The following is a 25,820-nucleotide window of genomic DNA, read 5'->3' as shown; positions in this document are numbered from 1 at the left end:
CCATAGAATGGAATATTATTCAACCATAAAAGAAAGAAGTACGTGCTATATTCCTACATTCATGTTGTAGCATGAAGGACATGTGCTGCAACATGGATGAACCTTGAAAACATGCTAAATTTAAAAAGCCAGACTGAAAAGACCACATGTTGTATGATGCCATTTATATGAAATGTCAAGTGTAGGCAAATACAGGAACAGAAAGTAGGCTAATGGTTGCTGGGGTTGAGGGCAATGAGGAGTGTCTCTGATAATGGTGACGGGGTTTCCTTTCAGGATGATGAAAGTGATCTGGAATTAGATAGTGCTGATGATGTGTGATGTTGTAAGTGCATTTAAAACCACTGAATTGTATATTTATTTTTTTGAATTGTATACTTTAAATGGTATGTGAATTATATTGTAGTAAAGATTATTTATATTAATATTTTATACCAGATTTCTATTAGAAAATAGGATCGTATATAAAAGTATTAATTTTTCTTATTGACAGTAAGTTTCCTTGGCCTGGATCATACTTTCTGCTCTCTGTTCCTTTCCCCTCATCCTCCCACACCTCTTCTTTGCAGCCCAGGCAGACAGCCACTTGTAAATGCTTAATGAATGTTTGCCATTGTCGGTAAGTATATAGTCCTTTAAGAAGCAGAGAGTTGGGCTTCCCTGGTGGCGCAGTGGTTGAGAGTCCGCCTGCCGATGCAGGGGACACGGGTTCGTGCCCTGGTCCGGGAAGATCCCACATGCCACGGAGCGGCTGGGCCCGTGAGCCATGGCCGCTGAGCCTGCGCATCCGGAGCCTGTGCTCCGCAACGGGAGAGGCCACAACAGTGAGAGGCCCGCATACCGCAAAAAAAAAAAAAAAAGAAGCAGAGAGTTTCAATAGGAATGATTTTATATCATGATATAAATGTTTCCTCAGCCTGGGATTGAGAAACACTGATTTTTACTGTCCATCAACAAACAGTGGCTGGACATCCCCCCGAGCCAGGCCTCGTGGTGACACGGCCTTACCTGTGTATTTAGTGTCCCCAGCCAACTTATTATATCCTGTGGCAGGGACTGTGTCTTAACCCTTCTTTACTTCTAGACAACACTTCCCTAGCAAAAAAGAAGATCAAGGAATACTAGTTGACCACTACCTTAATGTTCCATTTAACACATAGTTCTTGAGAGAAGTGCTTTTAGAGCAGGGCCAGATCTGAGTCTTCCATGTTCCCAGGCCCCACTCATTCAAGATTTGGCAAATTGAATGGACAGTTTTTGAAGAGGAGAGTGAGGTGCTCAGACCTAGGCTTTGGGAAGGAGATTCTGATAGCATGGGGGTTAGAGTAGCCTTTCCTCCACGACTGCCTGTCCACAAGGCTTTGCACCAAGTGGACACTTTATTCAGGGCTCATCAGCTGCCGGCACTTAAAAGTGAAAGAAGGTAGATGCATGGCCCCCAGCAAGCCTCTTCTTTTTGTTATACTTAAAGTTCTTTGTATTCAAATCATAGGAACTAATGATTGGAGGACATGCCTGCCTGAGTGCACAAACTCACCAACAAGTAGCACCGGTGAGGGCTGGCACAGCCAGGTTGCTGATGATGACCAGAGGACTCAGCTGACTCTGGTAGGCAGGAAGTGTCCAGAAGGAAGAGAGCATTAAAGGAGAGGGAGAGGCAGAGAGCAGAAAGAAGGGGGCCTTTTCACGGTTATTTCGTATATTCTGTGCTTTAGGTTTTTATATGATTTTGATGAATGAATATTCATCTGTGTACAAATGAATTTGATAATGCGGGCATTTTAATGAATAACGCGTTGGTGTTGGGGTGTATTAATCTATGTGCGTGTTTGGTGTATTTTTTAGCATGTTTGGCTGTGTGTATTTTTGTATGCACAGCACACCTGTGTGTGTGTATAGCATATCTGTGTGCCATAGGTGGCACCTCTCTGCATGGGTGGTGTGTTTCTGCACGTGTGCATGCCCATGTAGGAGCCTCAGTACCCTGACCACTGTGTCGGAGAGGACTGAGAACTCCTCTCTCAGAGTAGCTTAACATGTATTTCAATCTCTTAGGTTTCTGTTGCTCCATATTTCTGTGGGCATTCCTTACACTGAAATCAAGGCACAAGCCACCTCTGAGGGAAGGCTGAGAGCCCACTGATCACTCATAGAGGCTCTATTTCTCCTTCTCCTCCTGCCAGGAGCTAACCCCCTGCAGAGGAATGAAATGGGACACACACCCTTGGATTATGCTCGAGAAGGGGAGGTGATGAAGCTCTTAAGGACTTCTGAGGCCAAGGTAAGTCTCAAAGAAAGGAGAAGGCCTGTGGGCACTCCATGCTGCATTTGGTCTTTCACTCATTAAATTGTGTCAGGCTCCACACTAAGGGCCACTTCTCCTTAGGGGATTCTTGTCTATTTAAATTGAAATCCAACCCCCACTCTCATCAAGAATAGGAAGCCGCCCCTCTTCCTGACCAGGAAGAGGCCTGGGCCACTTCTGTCTTCTGAGGACTTTCAAATTCAGTTTTTGAGGTAATGAACCTTCCAGCTCCTTTTCATAGGAGGAAGGACAGCGAGACATAAATCTCAGCCTAAGTACTATTTCCTCAGGCCTCATGTATTCTTTAGCCTCATCAAGTAATCCTTTCCCATCATCACTCCTTCTAGAGCTATTCCCTGACCTCTTCCCTCCACACACACTCCAGAGAGCCTTGTATGGAATCTGAGCCAAAACAATCTCCATCTTCATTTGATCTTCTCAACCAGACTTTTGAACCTTCTGAAAACAGGCTGCCTTCTGCTCCTCTCAGCCACCCAATTATATCTCAGAAAGTGCTTGGCAGAATCCAAGAACTAGAATCACAAATCTCAGAGCTGGCAGGGACCTGAGAAGTCATCAAGTCTGGTGATGGGAAATCTTATTGAAGTCTAAACAAATAAGTCAGAGGAAAAGAGAGCTGTTCTTGTTGAAGGAGGGTGGCCCAGTGCCCCGCCCACCGGACTGTCCCTACCCCCCAGGTAACCTCCCTGAAGGCTGTGCTGTGGGCACAGCACATTTTAAATCTCTGAAACCTAAATCAAATGACTTCTTTTCCTTCTGGGGAGACTGGACTCCAGGGATGTGGTGTGACTTGCATTTGGTCCCAGAGTGAGGTACTGTCAAAACTGTAACTAAGACTTGGACAGGGGGTCATATAGTAGGTTCACTGGCAGGACTGGAACTGGAAGGCTTGGTTTCTGACTCTCAGTCTTGAGCTCTTTCCAGCATCGTGGAGTCTCTCATTGGCAAACTGGCCGAAGTGCTTTGAGATGATTAAGAGTGACATGTCCCACCTAGTGGCACATATTCTCTGTGTCTTGAGTAAGAGCACTTAGGTCACCGGACTAAGACAGACAAGACAGGGGTTGTGATCCCAGCTCCCCCATTCACTGACTGGGTGACCTCGGGTGAGCGCTTCCCCTCTTGAAGATCAGTTTACCTTTATGAAAACATTGTGACTAAGTGGTTTCTAAGGTTCCATTCAAAATACCATTGTCTGTGTAGCAGTCAGGATAAACTAGGTCATGGTATTGTAACAACCCAAAATTTCGGAGGCTTAAAACAGCAAAGATTCACTTTTACCTCATGCTACACATGAACGTCAGCAGAGGGGGGTTGTGCTCATCCTAGGTCCTCAGGGACCTGACTGGCAGAGCAGCCACCCTCTGAAATACTGCTGCTTGCTTACAGAGAGGAGAGAGTGCTCTGAAGGGCCTTGCATCTGCAGCTAACTGCTCAGCCTGGAAGTAGGACCCTTTACTTCCACTCACAACTCACTGGAACTAATCCCATGTTCCTGTCCTGTAGTTGGGTCCGCTTCCCCCATGCCATAAGGAAATCCCTGAGCACTGTTTCAAGTCACCTCAGGGACTGCCTCCCCATCATTATCTCCCTTTTCAGGCCAAACCACTGTCCCCTGAGAGCAAGCGCTGCACTTGGCCAAAAGTACCCATATTTGTCAGGTGGTGTGACATAGGGCAGGCCCTGGTCTAGTCATGTAAAGCAGGAGAACAGGCCACTTAGTGCCAGAGAGGGTGGAAGGGTTAGGGCTGCAGAGGGACCCTTAACAAAATTTGACTGCCCAAGAAATGGCCTGATGTCAGCCATATCAGTACAAAGCTGGTGTCCCGAGTGAATACGTGGCAGTTGCGTCCTCTGTGCCAGTCAGATCCTTCTGGACCACAGAGGGCAATTGCAGATGCTACCTTCTGAGTAGACTGAGCTCTTAGAATCTGTGCAGAGGGGGGCAGTAAGGAGGCAAGCAGAACTGTGCCATGAGAAAAGGCCGAAGGCAATGGGGCGTCTGGCCCGGAAAGGAGAGATGCACGTAGACACAGGGACGACTGGGGGGGGGATGGGAGGAGAGGAAATTAATTCAGTATTAGGACTAGGACAGAGCCAGGCCTAACGGATGGCTGCTGCAGGAGGAGCTCCCTCACAGAGCTGTGACCCCAGGCAGGGACTGCCTTTAGAGGCTATAAGACCACTCAGAGCCAGCCCAGGGGTTCTGTCACCTCTCAGCTGGAAGACTTTCTCTGTCATCACCTCTCTGCACTTGATCCCTTTACCCAGTCTGGATTACCTCCTTCCGAAATGTTCACCTGTCTGCTGAGCACTTCCACTTGATTGCTCTGCAGTCCCCTCAAATTCTACCCACGTGAACCACCCTCACCTCTCCCTGGATGTCAGCAGCGTTGTCTTTCTCTTAGTTGCTCAGCATCTCCATGGTCACCCATTCTTTCCGCTCTGCTTTTTTCCTCCAAGCTGCAAAAAACTGCCTTTTCAAAATTGTGCGGAAGAGTTTTGTGGAAGAGTTTCAGGGGAAGAACACTGCTTTAGACTGGGTTCTGTCTCCCTCTGCCAGTAAGTAAGCAGCAGCTGCTCCTTTCTGAGTTCAGGCCCCATGTCAGTAACATAATGATTCAGGCCTGGAGGGTGCTGAGGCTCCAACCTGAGACCTCATCTCCTGGCTCTTTGTCTAGATATAGGTTACCACCACTCTGATCTTATCTTCCTCCCCTGCTTTCCATCCGGCATCCCCCTGCCACCCAGCTCAGCCTCTTCCACCTTCACCTACCTCTATAGTCAGTTATGGGCTCTTTATAGAAAATTTGTAATTATAAAAGTCATCTTTCCCATTATGGAAAATTTGGAGAGTAAAATGAAGAGAATTAAATAAGTCAGTACATATTTATGAATGACATCTGTGTGCCAGGCTCTCAGCTAGATGGGAAGAAGACAGCTGGGTGAAACCCTCAAGGAAGTCCCAATCTGGTGAGGAGACAGGCAAGTAAAGCATGATACCACCAACTCATCAGTCCCAGGGAAGGCCAGGGACAGGGACTATGGAAAGCCAAGGTGGCTTCTAATACTGCCTGGGAGATCAAGGAAGGCTTCCTGGAAGAGATGTCAACTGAACTGAATCTCAGTTAAAAACGTTTTAGCCTGATAGCTTGACTACCTGTACATAACTGCTATTAATGTTTTTAATTATTTATAATAATTGTAGGTACCATTTATCAAGTGCATCTAGGCACTCTGCCAGGTGTTCTAATATATATTTTTTCTGATCCTGTAACAAAGCCATGAAGTAGCTCTTATTCCCCACATTTTACAAATGAGAAATCTGAAGCTGAAATAAAGCATGTGACTTTAGAAAATCAAGCTATTATTAGCAACTATTGGGATAGGAATCAGAGATTTCTTCTTATGATACTACATTTGCCTTTTCTGAACCATATCTATATATATTTATATAAGTGGTCTTTTTTTTTTTAACCTGGTTAGTAGCCTACTGTATAAACCCCAGGGGTCTCAAACTGGCAGCCATGTTTTATTTTGCCAACTTTTTTTCTTTTTAAATGTGAGTATAATGCCTTAGAGGGTGGAGCGTGGACTCTCCAGCCACAGGCACCTATTTCCTGTTGTATTATGTGCTTGCCTGTCAGCCATTTGTATTTCCTACTTGGTCCTGAAGGTGTTATGAGTTATGATCCTAGTTCCATATTTGGAATCTGCTTTTTTCACTTATTATTTCTTGATGATTTTCTCATTTTAGAATTATCCATAAGCCTAATTTTTAATTTTCTTCTGCCTTTTAAAATGTGTCACTCACTTATCTAAGAATCTCTGTCACCTTAGGTGGCTTAAATAAGTTTCTCCTCATGGCTGGTTTGCTCAGTTCTCTCAGCATTCTCTGTGTGCAGAAGCCCCCTTGGGCCCCCTGAGAAGATCCAGAGGTGGATGAAGCCCAGCTCCTGTCTCCTGAGCTGGCTGTTTGGAGAGGAAGATGGGGAGAGGCAGGCGCTCTTAGCTCTGATACGCACAGACTGACTTGTGCCTTAGGAGGGGTCCATACAGAGTTTGTGGGGGCCCCAGGAAAGCATGGATCACCTCCAGACAGAATAAGCAGGGCAGGGTTCATAGAGAAGATAACTGTGATCTCACTTTGAAGGATTTCAGTAGCTGGAGAGTTTAATACTTAAAGCTTAGACCATTTCCACATCTTAACTACGAGATGAAGGAGAGGTAGAAATCTATCTCTGTGCACATGATGGCAGATAAAACAAAAATATAGGGAGCTATTCCATGATGAATATTCAGCTGAGGGGGACGTGCTTGTGCCAGCCCGCATCTCCACTCCCAGATCCTCACTCCACCGAGACTCACGAGGAATTTATTGCTCATTTTAATCACATCCAGAGAATGAATTGGCAGGAATATTAGGCAGATAGGCCTATCATATATATTTTATTTGCATATCCCAGTGACAGAATCACAAGCACATTTCCTATCTCTGTATTTTTTCATTTGCTTCAGGGTTAGCTGGGGATGCAGTGCTCCCCTGAGCCCCTCATTCTGGGCTGCAAGCCTGGGTGCTCCCATCAGATCTGAAGGAAGCTATCAGGAGAGAACAGGTGAGGTATACAGGAGGGTAAGAGAGTTATGTTCCTCCTGGCTTAGGGTGAAGAGCTATCCCTTCCCTGCCTTGCCCAACCTGCTCCCTGCTTCGCATCTCATTTCGAGAGCCACTGTACCGCATGCCTGGCTCTGTGCTTGGCCCAGATGGCCCAGACAGCACCATCTGACCTTCGTTACAGGTTCTCCATGGGCCAAGAACAGCACTCCATGCTTTACAGGGACAGGCTTTTGCTTTCTTTCTTTTTCTTTTTGCTTCTTTTTTGTGTGTGTGTGGCTGCGTTGGGTCTTCATTGCTGCGCGCAGGCTTTCTCTAGTTGCGGTGAGCAGGGGCTACTCTTCATTGCGGTGCACGGGCTTCTCATTACGGTGGCTTCTCTTGTTGCAGAGCACAGGCTTTAGGTGCACGGGCTTCAGTAGTTGTGGCACGTGGGCTCAGTAGTTGTGGCTCGCGGGCTCTAGAGCGCAGGCGCACATTGTGGCACACAGGGCTTAGTTGCTCTGCTGCATATGGGATCTTCCCGAACCAGGGCTCGAACCCGTGTCGCCTGCATTGGCAGGCGGATTCTTAACAACTGCACCACCAGGGAAGTCCCTTCTTTTAACTTCTCAAAAACTGTTTGTTGAAACATATTTGTATAAAGTACGCATAAGTATACAGCTCACTGTATTTTTACAAGCTGAATATACCTGATCAAGAAATAGACTATTACAAGTACTCATTTGCATCATACTCCCCTCCAGTCACTACCCATCCCTAAGGGTAAGCATTGTCCTGATTTGTTTCACTTTTACTTTTACATAATTTCAAAGATAGTACAGCAAATTCCCATAAACCTTCACCCATAATACCAATTGTTAACATTTTATTGCACTTGCTTTATTACTTATGTATATATAAATAATACATAGAGAGAGATATGTATAATTTTTTCTGAACCATTTGAGGGTTAAGTTATATACTCGATACCCCTTTACCCCTAAATACTTGTATGAATTTCCTAAAAAATAAAGGGCAATTTTCTTATATAATCTCAGTACAATCCTTAAAATCAGAGCATTAATATTGATATTAACTAGTCTATAGATGTTATTCAGATTTCACCAGTTGTCCCAATAATTCTCTTTACAAGAAAAGAAAATTCTGGATCTGAAGCTGGATTCAGTTTTCATGTCTCTTTGGTCTCCTTTATTTTTTAATTATTTTTAATTTTTTTTTTTTTTTTTTTTTGGCTGTGTTGGGTCTTCGTTGTCGCACGTGGCTTTCTCTAGTTGCAGCGAGCGGGAGCTACTCTTCGTTGCGGTGCGCGGGGCTTCTCATTGCGGTGGCTTCTCTTGCTGTGGAGCACGGGCTCTAGGTGGGCTAGCTACAGTAGTTGTGGCACACAGCCTCAGTAGTTTTGCGGTTCACGGGCTCTAGAGCGCAGGCTCAGTAGTTGTGGCACACAGGCTTCATTGGTCCGCGGCATGTGGGATCTTCCCGGACCAGGGCTCGAACCCGTGTCCCCTGCATTGGCAGGCAGATTCTTAACAACTGCGCCACCAGGGAAGCCCTGATCTCCTTTAATCTGGAACAGTTCCTCAGTCTGTCTTTCATGACCTTGACATTCTAACGAGTACAAGCTGGTTATTTTGTAGACCGTCCTCAATTTGGGTTTGTCTAATGTTTCCTATGATTCAACTCAGATTATGCATTTCTGACAAGAACACCCTCTGGTGCTTATTTTCAATAAATTCGTTAGGTAACCCCATGCTAAAAGTAGGAATATGAAATTTGTGTTTTAAGTCTCATCTTCCTAAACAGGCTCTGAACTTCCTGAAGGCAAGAACAGGTCTTTTCTTATCTCCAGGGTGGAAAGTGCAGGCACTGGAGTTAGACTACAAGGGTTAGTGTTCTGCCTTTATTACTTGCTACCAGTGGGACCCTGCTTTAATTACTTCATCTCTGGACAGTGAGGGAGGAGGAGATCCTCTGAACTCCACAGGGCTGTGAGACTTAGAACAGTTGGTTCTAAATCAAGCAAGACTCATCAGTCTGTGTTCAAACTAGTGAGTGGAAGTTTGAGGAGTAACAGGATATTTTCACAGTCACTGAGTCCCACCCCACAAGGTACTTATTAATTACAAAGGGAAAAATTTTGGAGAAACTTAGCACAGACCACCTTAACCAAGTGATCAAAATTAACATCCCCAGCCACAGGTACAGGAGCATCACGTGCCTCCTGATGTGATGGACTGAGGAGAACATAACCCATTTTCTCACCTTAGCCACTCCTTGCGCCTCTTAACCTTCTCTCACCACTCTTGTCTCTGGATTAACCCAGCTATTTGCAAAGGAATGACATGATCTGATTTACATGTTAAAAATATGGCTCTGGCAGCAAAAGGAGGATTGACTGGAGGAGAGGAGAATGGAATCTGGGATGCTGACATAGTGGTTCTCAAGTCTGATGGGACTGATGCCTGCTCTGTACCCAGCTTTCCTCTACAAGGATGTGGATTCTGAGCTAGTTCAAGAGACTTTGAAGTCCCTTAGGTGCCCCTCTTGTCCCCCAGTCTCCTCTCCTGTCTGCGCTGTATTTCCCAGGCTCCTTTGTTGGACCCCTAGGCTCCTCTTGTCATCACCCCCCTTCTCAGGACTCTTTCCATCATCCCACACCCCTCCAGTCTCATCTGTTGCCCCATGATCCCCTTTGTTGGCCTCTGCACCCAGTCCTCTCTGTCCCCCACAGCTTCAGGGCATGGTAGAAGCCCTGACTGTGATGTAAGTTGGGGTTGGATCAGGGAGTCAGGAGGATGGGGCATATCTGAGTGTGTGAGCAGCCAGTGGGCTCTGCCCTGACCTCCCACAAGAGACAAACTGCAGCTTGGCCTCTCTTCTCTTCCCTCCTCCATGCTTATCCTGTTCTTGTCCAGGGTCTCATTCTGCCTACCACCCCTAACCTAGCTCCTCTCTCAGTGAATGTACTACCAGGTTTATTATCAGACCTGTTCCTGAGGAATGCCCAACAGTAGGTGTGCTGCCATACCCCTTCTCCCTGTAACCCTCCTCCGCAGATCCTCTCTGCCCAGCCACCCACTTCCTACCGAGAGCCCAGCTAGGCTTCGCCTCGGCCTCCCAGGCCTTTCCTGTAAATGCACTCAGAGCCAGGAGGGGTGCCATATTAAATCAAGAATGATGGAAACCAGTGGCCATGATTATCCAGCCGAGATGAAGCATTGGGAGCTGGTTGCTGCTAGCTCCAGGTGAGGGCTTCTGAAGCTAATTGCATGTGGCTTTTATTAAGAAGATGATCACTCCCCCGCTCTTGCTCTCCTGGGTAGCTTCTTGGGCCTCTCAGCCCAGTGCCCCCTACTTTTGCAGGCTGGGTCATCTAACCTGTCTTCTCCTCCAGTGGAATCCTGTCAAAGCAGGGCCTTGACCTCAGTCCCTGTAGCCTTCCTCCCCATTTCCTCAGAAAGCCGGGAACAGCAGTAGCCCACATTCATAGACCCTTACCAAGTGCCTTCTCCCATCCTTCTCTCTCCTCTCCCCCAAATAGAATATATACAGACCAAATGTTTTCCTTTCCTAGGTTCTTCCCCTGGTTAGTTTTCCACAAGCCTGAACTCATAGCTCATGCCTTAAAAAATTCATTCATTCATTCAGCGTATTTTTTAATATAAACTCTGTGCTAATAAGCATTAGGAAAAGAGCATGAAGCAGTAACCTTCTACCTGGTTTAATCCCATTGTCCTGTACATTTTTATCAAAAAGTCTGATCCAGTTTCAGAAGTTTCTCTGAGGAGATATATAGGGCTTCAGGCTGGGAGGGAGTATGCTAGAATCAGGATGTGCTCAGATTTAAGCCATAGGTTGAATCTTTCCCAGTACCATCTAGAAAGCTCCTGAGAAACCAGCCAGATCACAGTGCAACCTTTCCCCCATGCTCACCCCCATAAAAGTCAAGAACCCTTTCCCATTGCCCAAGAAAATAATAGGAATACTAAGATAACCTAAAATCATGACAGTGAAGTCGAGTTATAGGAGGTAGAAATATTTCCCTGAAAAAGACTTAAGGAGGCCATGGTGGCCGTACCCAAACCAACAAAGTGGCGGGAAATGTCATGTCAGGCTTTGCCTGTAGCAAAGGAAAGAAGATATGTTTTGTGAGGCCCCACAAACTAATAGATGAAAAGTACCTAGATATGGAGTTCTCTACCGCGTAAGGAAAATTGACAGGCAGAGCTGAGCCACCCCAGACAGTAGAGGCGTCCTGAGAACTCAGTTGGTGTTGAGACTGTACCCTGCAGACCCAGGGTTCCTAGGGGGAGAAGCCTCAGGAGCCACACTGGGGCAAGTGGGGGCATCCACGTGGACTTGGCCTCTGGCTTCTGCTTAAGCCGGAGCAACTGTTCCCCTTATCTGTGGGCTCCGTGCAGATTAAATTAGTTAAAAGGGTTCCAGCACCAAAACAAAAACAAACAAACAAAAACGGCACTGGTTTAGATAATCAGTTATCAAAATGCAGCAAAGGAGAAGTTACATTTATCAGAGGCCTGCCACGGGCCAGGTACCATGCTGGCCACTTGAGTCTCTCACATAGCGACTTCTACATACACATTTGTTGTATGCCAGAGACCTATCAGTTGTTTCATATACATCACCTCACTTAATCCTCACAAGGATCCTGCAAGGTAGGTGTGAGTACCATCACCGTGTTAGAGATGCGGAAACTGAAATTCAGGGAGGTGAATTAACTTCCCCAAGGTCAGCTAACTAGTAACTGGATTAGGCGAGGTCTAAATTCACATCTTTGTGGAGCAAAGCTGCTTCTTTCTGCCACACTGTGTGCCCCACTGTGAGCCAGAAGAGGAGTCAAACTCCAGATGGGGACTACTATAAGAATTCAGTGAGACACTACATATAAAGTGCTGAGTACCTTTCACACAGCAGCTGTTCCACAAACGGTAGTTGCCTCATTCGGTTGGCACATGTATTGACTTCTTCTGTGAGTAGGGCCCTATGCTAGGCGCTGGAGCTATAGCAATGAATAAAACATGGGCTTTGTCACTACGGACCTCATGTGTGGAGTAAGGAGACATAAACAGTCAGTTAAATAAGTGCTCTGGAGGTCCCGGGGCCAGGGCAACAGGCTCCTTAGGCAATTTGGTATTTAAACTGAGATCACTTAGAGGTAGGTGGGAATAGAGAAGACTTTTGTGCTGAGGGAGCAGTGTGAGCAAAAGGCCCAGAGGCAGGAATACCCATCCCTGAGGGGAAGTGACGAAACAGACCTAACAAACCCTCTGAGGCCAGCTTCCTTCTGCAGCCAGACTGACTGTGAGCTGGCCAGGCCGCTGGCCAGTGCTGTACCAGCAGGTATGTGTGCATCTCACCATCAGAGCCTTCCACCCCAGTGGACTCGAGTGCTGAGAGGGGCTGAGTGGAGAGGGGCTGGGAGGAGGAAGCAGATATATGCCTGGAGTCGGCAGAGCCAGGTGATGTATGTGGCGCCTGAGGGAGCTGCACGATGACACGCTGGATTCCAACCAGCAAGTGTTGCTCCGCTGGGATCAGCGCCGAATTATTGCTCCGTATGAAACCCCGGAACTGATGGGAGCTTTCAGTTACAGACTGATAGCAACAGCCGAAATTGGATTGTTTGCTATTTATTTTTTTTAACTTCTGTCAAGGTCACTACCTTAACAGGAAAACACTGCCCAAGCAGCAGGTATTTTTCATCCACTCTCCCTGCAAGAGCAATCTGCAGCCACAACTTTTGTGACAGGGCCATACCTTGGCAGCTCGCTTTCTAGAAAGCTGTCAGTATTACAGGGGCCCTAGGGGAAAGAAGCCTCCTGAAGACCCAGGTCTTTCCATCCCACTTCAAGACCTGTTTCCTTCCCCCACCCTCCATCCCCTGGCCTCCATAAATGCTTTATCATCAGACCCACACACTCACCCCTCCTTGCCCAGTCTCCAGATAGTCCCACAGCTCCCACCTAGCCCAGTATTCCAGCTCTTTCAAGCCTCCTGTCTCCCAGAATTGTTCCGTGCTTTATGTATCCTTCCCTTCTCTGTACTCCTACATCACCCAGTCTAGCTGTTAATTTCTCTTTATATCTGTCATCAACTTCATTTTTGCAAATATTCACCAGATGCTTCCACTGTGCCAGGACCCGTGCCGGGAATAGCAGTGAGTAAAAGGCAGTGCCTACCCTCAGGGGGCTCATAATTGATTTGGAAGACAGAATCACACACATGCAAAAAACTGGTTTTCAAGTAATTTTTTTTTTTAGTGATAGGTACAAGGCTAGAAATAGGCACACATGCTTTGGAACCATGAGGGAAATGGCTAATTCCGCCTGAGTAGTATTTGTGTACAGACCCTGCCTCTCCTCCCCTGCGCAACTTTGAGCTTCCTGAGAGCAAGGCCTGGCTCTTCTCTTCTCCCTCGCAGCAGGACCAAGCTCGGGCCTCCTCCGTCTGCCTTTTCTGAAATGGACCAAGCCGGAGGCCAGACACATGCCAGGCACTCAGCATCATCTAAACCTCCCAGGGGGCAGGGTATAATCCTCCTTCTTCCCCCTGCCCCACCTTTCCATCATTGCATGCACAGGGCCAGGCACACAGCAATTGCTGAATAGTTGTGTTTAATTGAAATGCAGTATCATTGAAGTAGAGGGTGTTCGTAGCTCTGGTTTAAAAACCAAAATGGTTTTCAAGAGGTTAAGTGGAGGACTTCCCTGGTGGTGCAGTGGTTAAGAATCCGCCTGCCAATGCAGGAGACACGGGTCAATCCCTGGTCTGGAAAGATCCCACATGTCGTGGAACAACTAAGCCTGTGCGCCACCACTACTGAGCCTGCACTCTAGAGCCCATGGACCACAACTACTGAAGCCCGCACGCCTAGAGCCCGTGCTCTGCAACAAGAGAAGCCACCACAGTGAGAAGCCCACGCACCGCAACAAAGAGTAGCCCTCACTCACCACAACTAAAAGAAAGCCCGCGTGCGGCAACAAGGACCCAACACAGCCAAAAATAAAATAAATAAATAAATAAATTTATAGAAAAAGAGGATAAGTGGAAAAGGAAAGGAACCTATATTTGTAAGCACTCAGTGCACATCAGCCATGATGCTAGGCACATTCTATATACATTATCATATTTAATCCCCAATTTACGGAGGAGAAAACTGGGGCAAAGTAACTTGCTCCAGGTAATGAGCACATCTTGTAAGTGATAGAGCTGAGATTCGAACCAAATCTTCTGTCAGATGCCAGAGTCAAGGGTTAATTTACTAGCAGTACTTACTAGCAGGGTGAGGCAGGACCCCTGAGCAGTGGCCACCCGAGGTAGGGAGATGAGGTGAGGCCTAGGTCGAGGGGCAGGGGGAGGACTGGGCCAGCCTCCAGTGGTCATGAGCCAGAGCTGTGCATCAGGACCCTCAGAGAAAAAACCCTGTGTTTTTCCCTCCTGGGTTGGGGGATAGAATGAAACTAGGATCCTCCTGGGCCCAGCACTCCTGAGCCAGCCTCCCTCTCTCCCCACAGTACCAAGAGAAGCAGCGGAAACGTGAGGCCGAGGAACGGCGCCGCTTTCCCCTGGAGCAGCGGCTGAAGGAGCACATCATTGGCCAGGAGAGTGCCATCGCCACAGTAGGTGCTGGTGAGTATGCGAGATGCTGGCCTGCACCAAAAAGGGCAAGGAAGCTCGCAGTCTGCCCTAGTGAGCTGTAGTCCTGCTGTCTCCATGCTGGGGAGAAGTGGCTAATAATATTACAACATAACATTTGTTGAATACTTCCTATGTTCCAGGCAGTGTTCTAAACTCTTTGCATATGTTGTGTCATTTAATCTTTACAGCAACCCTATGAGGTTGGTGCCATTAAATTCCTCTTTTACAGATGAGGAAGCTGAGACAGAGCACTTCAGTAATTTGCTCAAGGCTGCCTTTGTATGCTTTGAATTTAACTCTAACTTCATCTGGTCTACTGCCCCCACCCCACCCCCATTTTTCAGGTAGGGAAACTGAGACCCAGAGAGGAACAAGAGTTTGTCCATCACTAGTAATGTAGCAGTTGAGCCAGAACTAGAACTTTTATCTTCTGTCTCCCAGCACAGGACTCTGCCACACTTCAGTATAATTTGTCAGCAGCTGGTTCAATTTTGGGGAAAATATTCTGAACAAGTCTTGAGTGCCTTCTTCTCCACCTCAGAAGTTCTTTATGTCTGATACTTTGACCCCTGGGAACTAGACTGCCTGCTGGTGTAACTCCTAATCTAATGGCCCTCCTCCCCATGCAGATCCCACTAGAGAGATACATCAAACTGAGATTCTGCTCAGGATGGTGGCCTCACTATTGTTCCTCTACTCAGGTGCATGACTCCCTGAGGGTGACCTCAGACAGGTGAGGTAAGGTCAGTGGAACTCTATGCCTGGCCTAGACAAGGGATATCCCCCAGGGCAGTGGTTCTCAAAGTGGTCTCTGGACCAGCAGCACCAGCATCCTCTGGGAACTCGTTGGAAATGTAGATCTGAGGCCTCAGCCCAGACCTGTGGAATAAGAAGTTCTCGCAGGGGGCCCCAGAAATCTGTGGGTTTTGTTTTGGGGGGTTATTTTTTAATTTATTTTTTTGGCCATGCCATGCAGCTTATGGGATCTTAGTTCTCCGACCAAGGATTGAACCCAGGCCCTCGGCAGTGAAAGCAGAGTCCTAACCACTGGGCCCCCAGGGAATTCCCCAGAAATCTGTGTTTTAACAGGCCCTGCAGGCAATCTGATGCTCAGCTCAAGTTTAAAAACTTCTTTCCGGTACTTCCCTGGAGGTCCAGTGGTTAGGACTCTGTGCTTCCACTGCAGAGGGTGCAGGTTCAATCCCTGGTCAGGGACTGGGATCCCGCGTGCCACGTGGCTTGGCCAAAAAAAAAAAAAAAGAAAATTAAAAACCTCTTCCTTGTGATGTCGTGGTCAGTCCCACTCACATGTTGCATCTGGTGCTGCATCTAGTCCCACCAGATGCAGCCCAGCGACTGCCAAGGCCAGCACCAGTTCTCGCCAGTAAAAGGAGAAATGAGTCTGAAATTGTGGTGCCCCTCTGGAACATTCTGGAGTGGCCTTGTCAGCCCTAGGAAACCTATTAGAGGAGTCATTGAACAATGAAGGCAGTCACCCCTGTGACACACTAAGCCCAGCCCAGTCTCCATCATCCTCACACACCAGTGGGACTGTTAATTTCTCATTATATCTGTCATCAGTGTCGTTTTTGCAAGTATTCACCAGATGCCTCACACACCAGTAGGCTCGTGAGCCCCTCATCAGGGGCCTGACCATCAGTGAATAAGAGGAGCCCATAGGGACTTCCCTGGTGGCACAGTGGGTAAGACTCCACGCTCCCAATGCAGGGGGCCCAGGTTCAATCCCTGGTCAGGGAACTAGAGCCCACATGCATGCCGCAACTAAGAATTCACATGCCGCAACTAAGGAGCACACTTGCCACAACTAAGGAGCCAGCAAGCTGCAACTAAGGAGCCCTGGAGCTGCAACTAAGGAGCACGCCTGCCACAACTAAGGAGTCCACATGCTGCAACTAAGGAGCTGGCGAGCTGCAACTAAGGAGCCCACCTGCCGCAACTAAGAAGACCCAGTACAACCAAAATTAATTAATTAATTTAAAAAAAAAAAAAAAAAAGAGGAGCCCATAGACCAGAGCTGCCTCACCAGCTAGAGGTCAGAAGGCTGCCTGCAGGCACACACAGGAGCCAGGGAAAGCTTTTATGAATACACAAGTTCCTGCTACTCAGGCCCAGACCACACCAGGCTGCCCTTTTGGGTCTGGATACAGACAGCCACCCTCAGCCACCACCTTGGAGGTGGCAACACCGCACTCTGTGTCTGAGGTAGAGGGGAAGGAGACCTGGGAACTCTTGAGTTGAAGAAGAGAGGAGGAGGAGCCCATGGGAGAGACAGGTGACCTAGCAGAGATCTGAGAAAGCATATCCTGCTGGAGTCCCATGTCCACTTGGGCCAGAACTGCAGCTGCCATCATGATATTTTCCCCCCACTTCTTACACAGCCCTTTCCCAGCAGGTTGCCTGCTCCTCTTACCTCCTGCTACTCACCAGCTTCTCAAGCCCATAAGCTATGAAGCTCCCAGAAGTAGCTGCGGGGAGAGGGAGGATCAACCAGGGCTCAAATCGTAGGTGGGCCACTTAGCAGCTGTGCAGCTCAGGCTGGTCATTCAGCTTCTTTGAGCATCAGTTTCCTCATCTCTGTACCGAGGAGCCAAATCCAGGACTGTCGGACTGTAAAGCACATGCTTCTTCCAGCGTGTACCAGATAGCACTCAACAAAATCTAGTCCCCTTCCTCAAGATGTTTACCACCTAGGGTTGGGTACTGTGCTCTACAGGTCAGGCCCACAGTTATTTCCTTCAACCCGGGACTTATCCCTAGTCCCAGCCCCAGACTGGTCTCTTCCCCAGGTCCTACATCACCTTGTCTGTCCCTGCCCTTGGCCCAGAGCAGGAGTAGATGATTCCACTCCCCACCTCCTAGGACCTGTCAGAATATCTGCCCTGAGTGCTTCCTTCTATCCAAAGCTCCATTCTGTCACCCGAACTGCCTCAGATCTGGAGGCAGATCTTTGTCCTGTGGTATGTAGGTTGACCCTGCTATGGCTCCAGTGATGCTGGAAAAGATACAGAGGCCGTGGATGGCCTGGGCTGAGGGGTTGGTATGTTCTCTTCCATTTGTAAAGCAGTAACTGTGCACCCACCTTGCTAGAGGCCCTGCAGCCAGGATCACACTGATAATAGATTGTGTTCAGCTACAAACTCAGGTGAAGCATGAGGCACTCTTTGGGTTGGAATTTGTGGCAGGTAAGCAGCAGCCAGTGCCTCAGGACCTCAAGACTGAAGTAGGTGCAGGAGAGGGAGGCGGATCTAGAGGGTAGGCCAGACCTCCCTGAGTCCTCTAGGCTAGTGTCAGATATGTGCTGGGGGCTGGCTGGGTGGAGCCTGGCACCCCAGGGGTACCACGAGGATGGGCAGGCAGAGAAGTGCCGCAGAATGAATTGATTTGATAAATGGCCATTTATTACCCTCACGAATTGACTGAAACCAATTTCGGTCACATCAACCCCTGGTAAGTGCTGGGATATTGATTTGTGCAAAGTAATACAGTGAATTTATCAGTGTGATCCCCAGCTGCAGGGCTTCTAGCAAGGCTGGCGCACAGTTACCACCTTACAAATGGAGGAGATAAAGCACCAGCCCCACAGCCCAGGCCCCCATGGCCTCTCTGGTCTTCTGGGGTCACTGGAGCCAAAGCAGGACCAACCTACAGACCACAAGCCAGAGCACTGACATTGAAAGTGAGGCTCTCCATCCAGAATGCAGAGCCGTTCTTGAACATGGGGAAGGGGAGGATGCCTGTTCTACTGGGCAGACCTCCTGGGAGCTCAGAGCCTCTGTGCCCCACCATCCTCAGAAACGCAAGCAGTTGTCTATTCAGCCCATTCAGAGCTAGACTCCGCCCTCCTCCTCCAACCCACCCTCCTCCCATGTTCCTGTCTCAGTAAAGGCACTACTGTTCCCTGGTCTCCTAAATAGAAACTTAGGTGTTTCCTTGGTCCTTCCCTCCCCCTCACCCCTCACAGCCCATCAAGTTCTACCATTGTAACTCTCTGTTCTTCTCCCCTCTGTTCCTAATACCGCTGCCCCAGCTCAGGACCTCAGTATCTCCCATGTGAACCAAGCAGTGGCCTCCTCACTGGTGTCTCTGCCTCCTTTTCTTTCCCTGTAATCACTTCTCCCCAGCTAGAGTGAGCTTTGTAAAGTGTAGGGGGGAAAAAAAAAACCTGTTTAAAATCTTTGAGTGGCTGCCCTAGCCTGGCACACAGGGCCCACCCCTGCTGCTCCCCCTCCTCGGTTGCCCCCACCCGTCCCCACCTGGCACTGCACAAAACGGCTGCTTCTGCTACCCCGCATGTGCTGTGTTGATCTCCTGCCTGCATTTGTTGATGCTGCCCCCTCTGCTTGTAATTCCCTTTCTTCTGGCCCATTCCCCACCCCAGCCCTGCCCACCTCCCAAACTCGGGCTGGTTTTTACTTAGCCTAACTCAGTTCAGGAGCAATAGACTGTAGCCTCCTGAGGGCAGAGACCATGACTGAATCATTTTTGTTTTCCCATGTCCTGGCACAGCGCTCTGCTCGAAGTAGATGCTTAGTGAAGTTTGTCAGATTAATTATTTTGGTATGGCCCTTTGTCCATCTCTGATGTGCTCTGAGGAAAGAAGAGAAGCTGTAAGCCTGCTTTCTAGTTGTTCACAAGCATACTAGGAATGTGACTGTAGCGAAATAGTTAATTACAACACCCATACTACTCAGCCTTTGACCCTTTTTCCCCAGACCTGCTCCAAGAAGCTTTTTCTGGGCAGCAGGTCATCCTACACACCCTGTCGCTCCCTCTGACCAGGGGCCTGTCCCCAGAACCCATTGCATCTGGTCCCAGTTGACTCAAGCCCATGAACTCCTCCAGGAAGCTCTACCACCTTGACTGCTCTTCCAAGGTCTGGCCCGAATTCAGAATCTCAACATCAGCCATGTGCACACAGTAGGCGCACCATCCTGTCTTGTGCTCCACGTCCCTCTTTGACTAATCCAAAAATGTAACCTTCCTAAGCACTGCACCTTTCTGGACCCTCCCTTGGAGTCCTGTTTCTAATCTGAGAAATACATCCAGGTCATCCCTGAGTTGTAGAGAGGCAGTGACTGATTTAGAAAACTTCTTACAGTTCCACTTCCCCACCTCACCACTTCAGGTGTCCCTCCTGTGCGCCTGCCATTCTTATTGTCTGGACTGCCCTGCCCTTCCACTCACCTGCCGGGACCCTCAACACCGAGGCCTCCTCCAGGAAGCCTTCCTTAGCCCTCCACCTGGGTGCAGGGCCCTTTCTCTGGGCTTCCCGTGGACATCTTTTAAAACTGAACTTACCACATGGCATCAGTGGTCTTTCTCCCTCCCAAGGTCAGGAACTACCTCTCATTCAGGTCTGTTTCCCCAGGGTTGGTACACAGGTGTGTAAAAGGTTGAACTCAAGTGAACTCAAATGAACAAAGTCTGAGACCATCTTGACGTTCTGCCTCTCCTCAGCACAAATTCTGATCTCAGCCTCTTTCTGGAAGGGTGTCAATCTTCCCTTCAGGGATCCCTTACCTCACAGCATGCACATAGGCACATATAATGGGTGGGCTCAACAAAAGCTGTTTTTTGCAATTTTAATACGTAACCCCTTAGTAGCAATAGTTTGTCTTCAGAAAGACTAATCCTTACAGACTAAGAAGAGAACTCACTCTCATCATCCACCAAACCCAAGGCACCAGTATCCACTCAGTCAGCAGATACTTCTTGAGCTGTGCTCCTCGAACCTATAAGCTTAGATAGGAAATTGCTAATAGACATTTAGATGACTCAGCCATGGAGTCCCTCTGAAGGACAGGTTTCCCTAGGAGGTGGCACAAGCATGGAACAAACATGTTCCAGTTAGGTTAAAAAAATCTCTCCCACTGCATCACCAGAACTTATCAGGAAAGAAGAGTCAGCCTGCCCAGACTCCCCCGGAACCTTGAGCTAGATGGAGGCAAAGGCCTGGCATGGGAGGAGGAGGCAGTACTTTTGTCTCACTTTGGTTTTGCACACACCAGGGCTTTCCTCTGGAATGTCCCTTCATACCCAGACTGCCTGGCCATCTCTCCCTCATACTTCAGGCACAAATGGCTCTTCCCACACTTCTCCCAGTTGCTCCCATCCCACTTGGAACCCACAGTTTTCATAGCAGCGTTCAACCAAAAGGCACAAACCTTGTTTTAGTCTTCTTTGTAGGTGCCCCAGCACTCAACACAGAGCTTTTTTGCTGAGCAAATGAATAAGGCTCCCTGGAGAGAGGTTAAGAAGAGAGTGGAAACCTTATTCACCCAAGGGTAGTAGTAGTAGTAGTAGTAGTAGTAGTAACCAGTTGAAGCCATAAGAGACTCTTGGGTCCAGGCCTCACTCTTCTCTGTAAAATGGGAGTTGAAGTGTCTGTTCTTTTCCCCTTGTGATTCCAGAAAAACCAAGAATTCATTCATTTAGTCAGCACACATTAAACCAGTGATGGGCAAGAGTCCCTCAGGAAGTAGAATGCCTAGCACATGCACCCACGGAATATACAGGTTGAGGCACACCCTCCCCCTGATACGAGGGCAGAGACAGATGAAACCTGTTCCACTGCCCCCCTTTGAGCCTCAGTCTCTTCTTCTGTAAAATGGAGGTAATGTCTACTTCTCTGAATTATTGTAAGGATGAAAGAGAGATCTGTAAAATAGCAAAGCTAATGGCAGCTGCCACTACTGCTGCTATGACTACCATTATTTTTATTATTATTCCATTCTTTGCAACTTATAGCCATTAACTGTACTATACTATAGCCATTAACTCATTTTAATCTTCATGTGGGGCTGACTGAGCATGTATGGCTCTTCCCATTTTATAGATGAAGAAACCAAACCTCTAAATCAGTAAGTGTTTTACTCAAAGTCAATCAACTAATAAGTGGCAGAGCCAGGACTCCAAACTAGGTCCTGTAACTCCTGCCCTCTCCATCATACTGCCCCATAGATGAACATAGGAGTTAATGGAGCAGATGTGATGTGGTGGAATAAACAGGAAAGAGTTGTTGCAGGTGAGACTTAGGATGGTCTGGTAGTGGTTGACATGGTCAGGAGAAGACGTTCTGGTAAGGGGAAGAACCCAGCAAGGAGGCCCTGGAGCTGGCTCAGCATGTGGAGAGGCTGCCAAACCTGTTGGAGCTTTCAGAGATGGGACTGGCCAGAGAAGGGGCTGAGCTGCCTGCTCAGGGAACCTGACACCATCTCAAGCCCAGAGAGCTGTGGTCAGGATATGGTCAGGGGCAGGGGCTCCTGAGACCATGTATGGAATGACTGAGCCAGCCAGACTGGAAGACTGCAGTGCGGTGGCTTTCCAGGTGAGGCGAGGGAATGAGGAGATGTTGTGGTAGGGGAGAGCCAACTCCTTTCTCTAAACTCCTGAAGCACCAGTTCATGCTCAGGAGCTAGCCAGAGCCAGGGTTAAAGCCCAGGTTCATTTATTTACCTGTGTAGTCTTGAGCAGGTCACCTAACTTCTTTATATATATTTCCTCGTCTGTAAAATGGGAATCAGGTTACCTGCCCTGCCAACCTCATGGGTTCATAACCAGCCTCAAATGAAGTTATGTCTACAGAAGTTCTTTACAGACTCTGAAGTGCTAGCAGAGGAAGTTGCTGCATTTGCTTGTCCACAGAGCACCAATACCTGTGGCCACATCCCAAATGGGCCTATCCAGGTCTCTGTCTGTCCCAGCCTCTGCCCCAGCCTGACAGAACCCTGAGGCACCCAGCCTTGGTCCTCAGCCACCCTGCCAACCACACACCCCAGGGCCCGCCTTCCCCGGTCTTTCGTAGCTGCTTCCATTTTTCATTCTGTCAGACGCCATCTGCTTGGCCATTTTTCTCTTCAGATATTATTAGAAATATCCAGAGTTGTAATTGTTTAATGGTTGGCATTTTGCCTGTTTCACGGGGAGCCCAGATCAAGCCCACCCCAGACTCATGCCCTGGGTCTGGCAGAATTGACCAGGGACAGCTGTGCAGTGGAGTCTGCTTGGCATTATAAAGAGCTCTCTCCCAGGTGCATTATTAGAAAAGAAGGGGGAAAAGATGGCCCCTGGCGTAATCCAATTCCGCATTCTCCATGGTGTTTTTGAACTGCATAGCCCAGAGGCATGCAGCTCTTGGTGGGCTGGGAAGCTTCCTGAAAGAGAAGTCAAGATCAGAACCTCAGGTTCATGACACCTGGGGAACCCTGGTTCCCCAGGCCACCTGTCCGAGTGATGCCTGGATACTTTTGCCTCCCCAAATACCCCCATGAAGCCTGAATCCAGTTTTTGCTCAGCTTCTTTCCAGCCTAGATTCTCAACTTAGCCAACTTTTGGAAGAGTGTGACTCCTTTCATATAACCCCTTCTGTCACCCTTGCCTCAACACACATCCACACATAATGTTCACAGAAGTCTAGCCTTTGCCATTTTACAGTATCTCCACCTCCCCAAATACCCCCACCCACAGGGTCTTGTTTCTGTCAGGACACTGGGGGCTCCCTCTCACCAGGCTGGGACTTCTCCGTCTTCATCCCCAGCCTTCAGATACCTATGAGGTCTGTGGATTCCCATCATGGCCAGGCCTTCCAGAGGACCAAGCCAGTCAGTTTAGAGATGATCTGAGACCTAGCCCAAGGGAGAGGTTAGACAGTGTTTTCTCAGGCCCCTCTCAGGAGTCTCAGGGAGTATCTCCCAAGCAGGCAGAGTGGCTAGTCTGGTGTCCATGAGGTTGCACAGTTTTTTTTTTTCTGCTGAGGCCAGAACTAGAAAGTATCTTAGGTAGAAGCATTAGAGATTGAGGTGACAAAGTCCACAGTGTGGACCTGAGCTCCTAAGACAGGGATTCGAGACCTCTTTGATCTGATCCCACCCACAAGTACTCATGTTCATTCCTGTCTCTCCACCTCTGTCATGCTGCTGCATTTGCCCCCTCCAGATCCCACCCAGTCTCTGTGATCTGTCATCAGTCCCACTTCTTCCAAAAGCCTTCCCTGATCTCTCCAGCCGCTTCTTTGAAACCCAGCCACACAGATTATACCACACAGTACAGCATTCAGGATCTTTGCACCTCAAGAATGGACGATGCTTCCCTAAGACTGTCAACTCTTCCTCCATTGACTTGGTTTCCATGCCTTGTCCTCTGACATATATCCTTTTGCTCATCTCCCCTTAACGCTCTGGGGACCAGACCATATATGCTGTTCCATCTGCAGGATGACCTTGACATTGCACAATGGTCTCTCCCCTTCCTTCTTCTGACGGCCGTGTTTCCGTTTATGGCAACCCAAATTGATACTAGCTTTTGTAAGTAACCATATGTGACAAAAAAAGAAGACAGGTTTAGAGATGCAACTCTAACATCTCCACCAGTCAGCTGGTAATCTACTAGTTGTGTGACTTGGGCAGATCTCTTTATCTCTTGTTTCAGTTTCCTGTTCAGTATGATGGAGTTGAAAATAATATTTTCCACTCAGGGTATGGATCTTGAGTAATAAAATGTTGGCGATTTTTCCATTGGGCCTAGCAGATAGCATGTTTAATAAATGATTCTTCTGATTGTTCTGCCTCATTCTGTTCCTACTCTTATACTTGAGTGATGCTTCTGAGCCTGACTCTCCCACTCTGTGGTTGGGCACTTAATTTCCTCATCTTGCACATAGAACCCTTGAAGAGGACAGGTTAGCACTCACTCTAGCAGAGCTGAGCCCTGGGGAACCTAGTACGTGTTTATTCCCGTTCCCCTACCTCTGCCCAGTGGAGGCCATGTTGGTGGAGGTGCTAACCAGGTGGCTCACCCTTCCATGCCCTGAGCTCCACACTACCCTTCATTGGCTTCCAGAAAGTGCATTTGGCTGTATTTCCTAACGGCAGATGAGACCTTAGTTCCCTCAAATGGGAAAGAGTTCAGAGCTCACACCCCAGATCCCCAAGGGCCTGCCATGGGCTTCTGCCTCTCCCATTTGCATAGGGGCAGGCTCAGACTCCTGCCAGTGGTGAGTAGATGGGTTACCAGTGGAGAGCTAAAGTTCCTCTCGAATTCTCCTTCACCAGCCCCCCACCCCCTTCACCTCCATTCACCATCCACCCGCCTTTCAGTTTCCTTGGCAACGCTGAGTGCTCATCCTGGAAAACTTTATCCGAAATCTGCTCTGGGCAGCTTTCCAAATCCATGCTAACCTGATTAGGTGTCTCTAGGGGCCTTGCCAGCTAATCAGATTAGGCAGCACTAATGGTAGTGAGGACTTTGAGTGGGCGCAGAGCAGTAAAACATATTGTATACTTAGTGATAATTATCCTGCCTTTTGTGTCATTGATTTATCTGCCTCCCTCCCTGTCCTCCCGTCTTATGTGTTTGGCCATAGCGATCCGGAGGAAGGAGAATGGCTGGTACGACGAAGAACACCCTCTGGTCTTCCTCTTCCTGGGATCATCTGGAATAGGTAACTGGAAGTAGATCAGCCTGTGGGGAAGGAGAGCTGGGGGAGCCCCAGCTGCTATGGGCCAGAGTCACACGACCCACCTCTCATTCAAATCTAGCTCCCAGAACAACTTCCTCCAAATTACAGAGCCAGCAAGAGGATCATCTGTCACATTAGGAACAGCTGGAATTATGCCCCTCTCTCTGGAAGCTGTGGTGCAGGACCTACTTCACCTGGAAGGCCAGGCCCTTGGGGTCCTGTGAGTCCTGGTCCAGCCACTCTGCAACCCCAGAGGCTGCCCTTTAGGAACTGAACCACCTCCACTGCCCAGTGCACCAACCTTATCTAGTGTAGCCTGGGACATAACCCTCTAGGAAGCTAAAGAAAGCCCCTGATGGCCAGCACAGTGCTAAGTGCATAGCAAAATTGGTTGCAGTGAAATGGGTCGGGGATTTTTATAGCCATTTGGGCTGGGTTATCTGAGGCATTCTCACCCCCTCACTCTCTGCCCTCACAGATACTTCCCACTGCCACCACCACACCACCACCACCTCCCGTTGTCTTTTTGTTTTTCTCTCTCCCATTGTCTTGATAGGGAATTTCATGCATCTGTTGCCTCCTCTTCCCCTCTCAGCATCTTCATGGGTGCTCCCTCAGATGTAGGGTCCCAAAGGGTTAACATTACCTCACATGATACTATAGAACTTGACCCATACCAGATAGTGACTTCCAAAGCCTTGACCATCATGCCAAATGGCCCTTCAGAGCCACCACTTTGG

At 48.4% G+C, this 25,820-nt stretch overlaps 1 protein-coding gene across 1 annotated transcript in view; it reads left to right on the top strand.

The window, feature by feature from the left end:
- The window catches only part of CLPB (ClpB family mitochondrial disaggregase), a 154,194-nt gene that overhangs the window by 103,705 nt on the left and 24,669 nt on the right, over window positions 1–25,820 (top strand). The window contains exons 6-8 of the mRNA XM_079929985.1: window positions 2,184–2,281; window positions 14,480–14,594; window positions 24,985–25,062. Of these exons, the coding sequence (XP_079786111.1) occupies window positions 2,184–2,281; window positions 14,480–14,594; window positions 24,985–25,062 (291 nt within the window). The remainder of the gene's footprint in view (window positions 1–2,183; window positions 2,282–14,479; window positions 14,595–24,984; window positions 25,063–25,820) is intronic.

Source organism: Stenella coeruleoalba, assembly GCF_951394435.1.
Source record: "Stenella coeruleoalba genome assembly, chromosome: 8".
NCBI classification, from domain to species: domain Eukaryota; kingdom Metazoa; phylum Chordata; class Mammalia; order Artiodactyla; family Delphinidae; genus Stenella; species Stenella coeruleoalba.
This window is presented reverse-complemented; position numbering and strand designations above follow the sequence as displayed.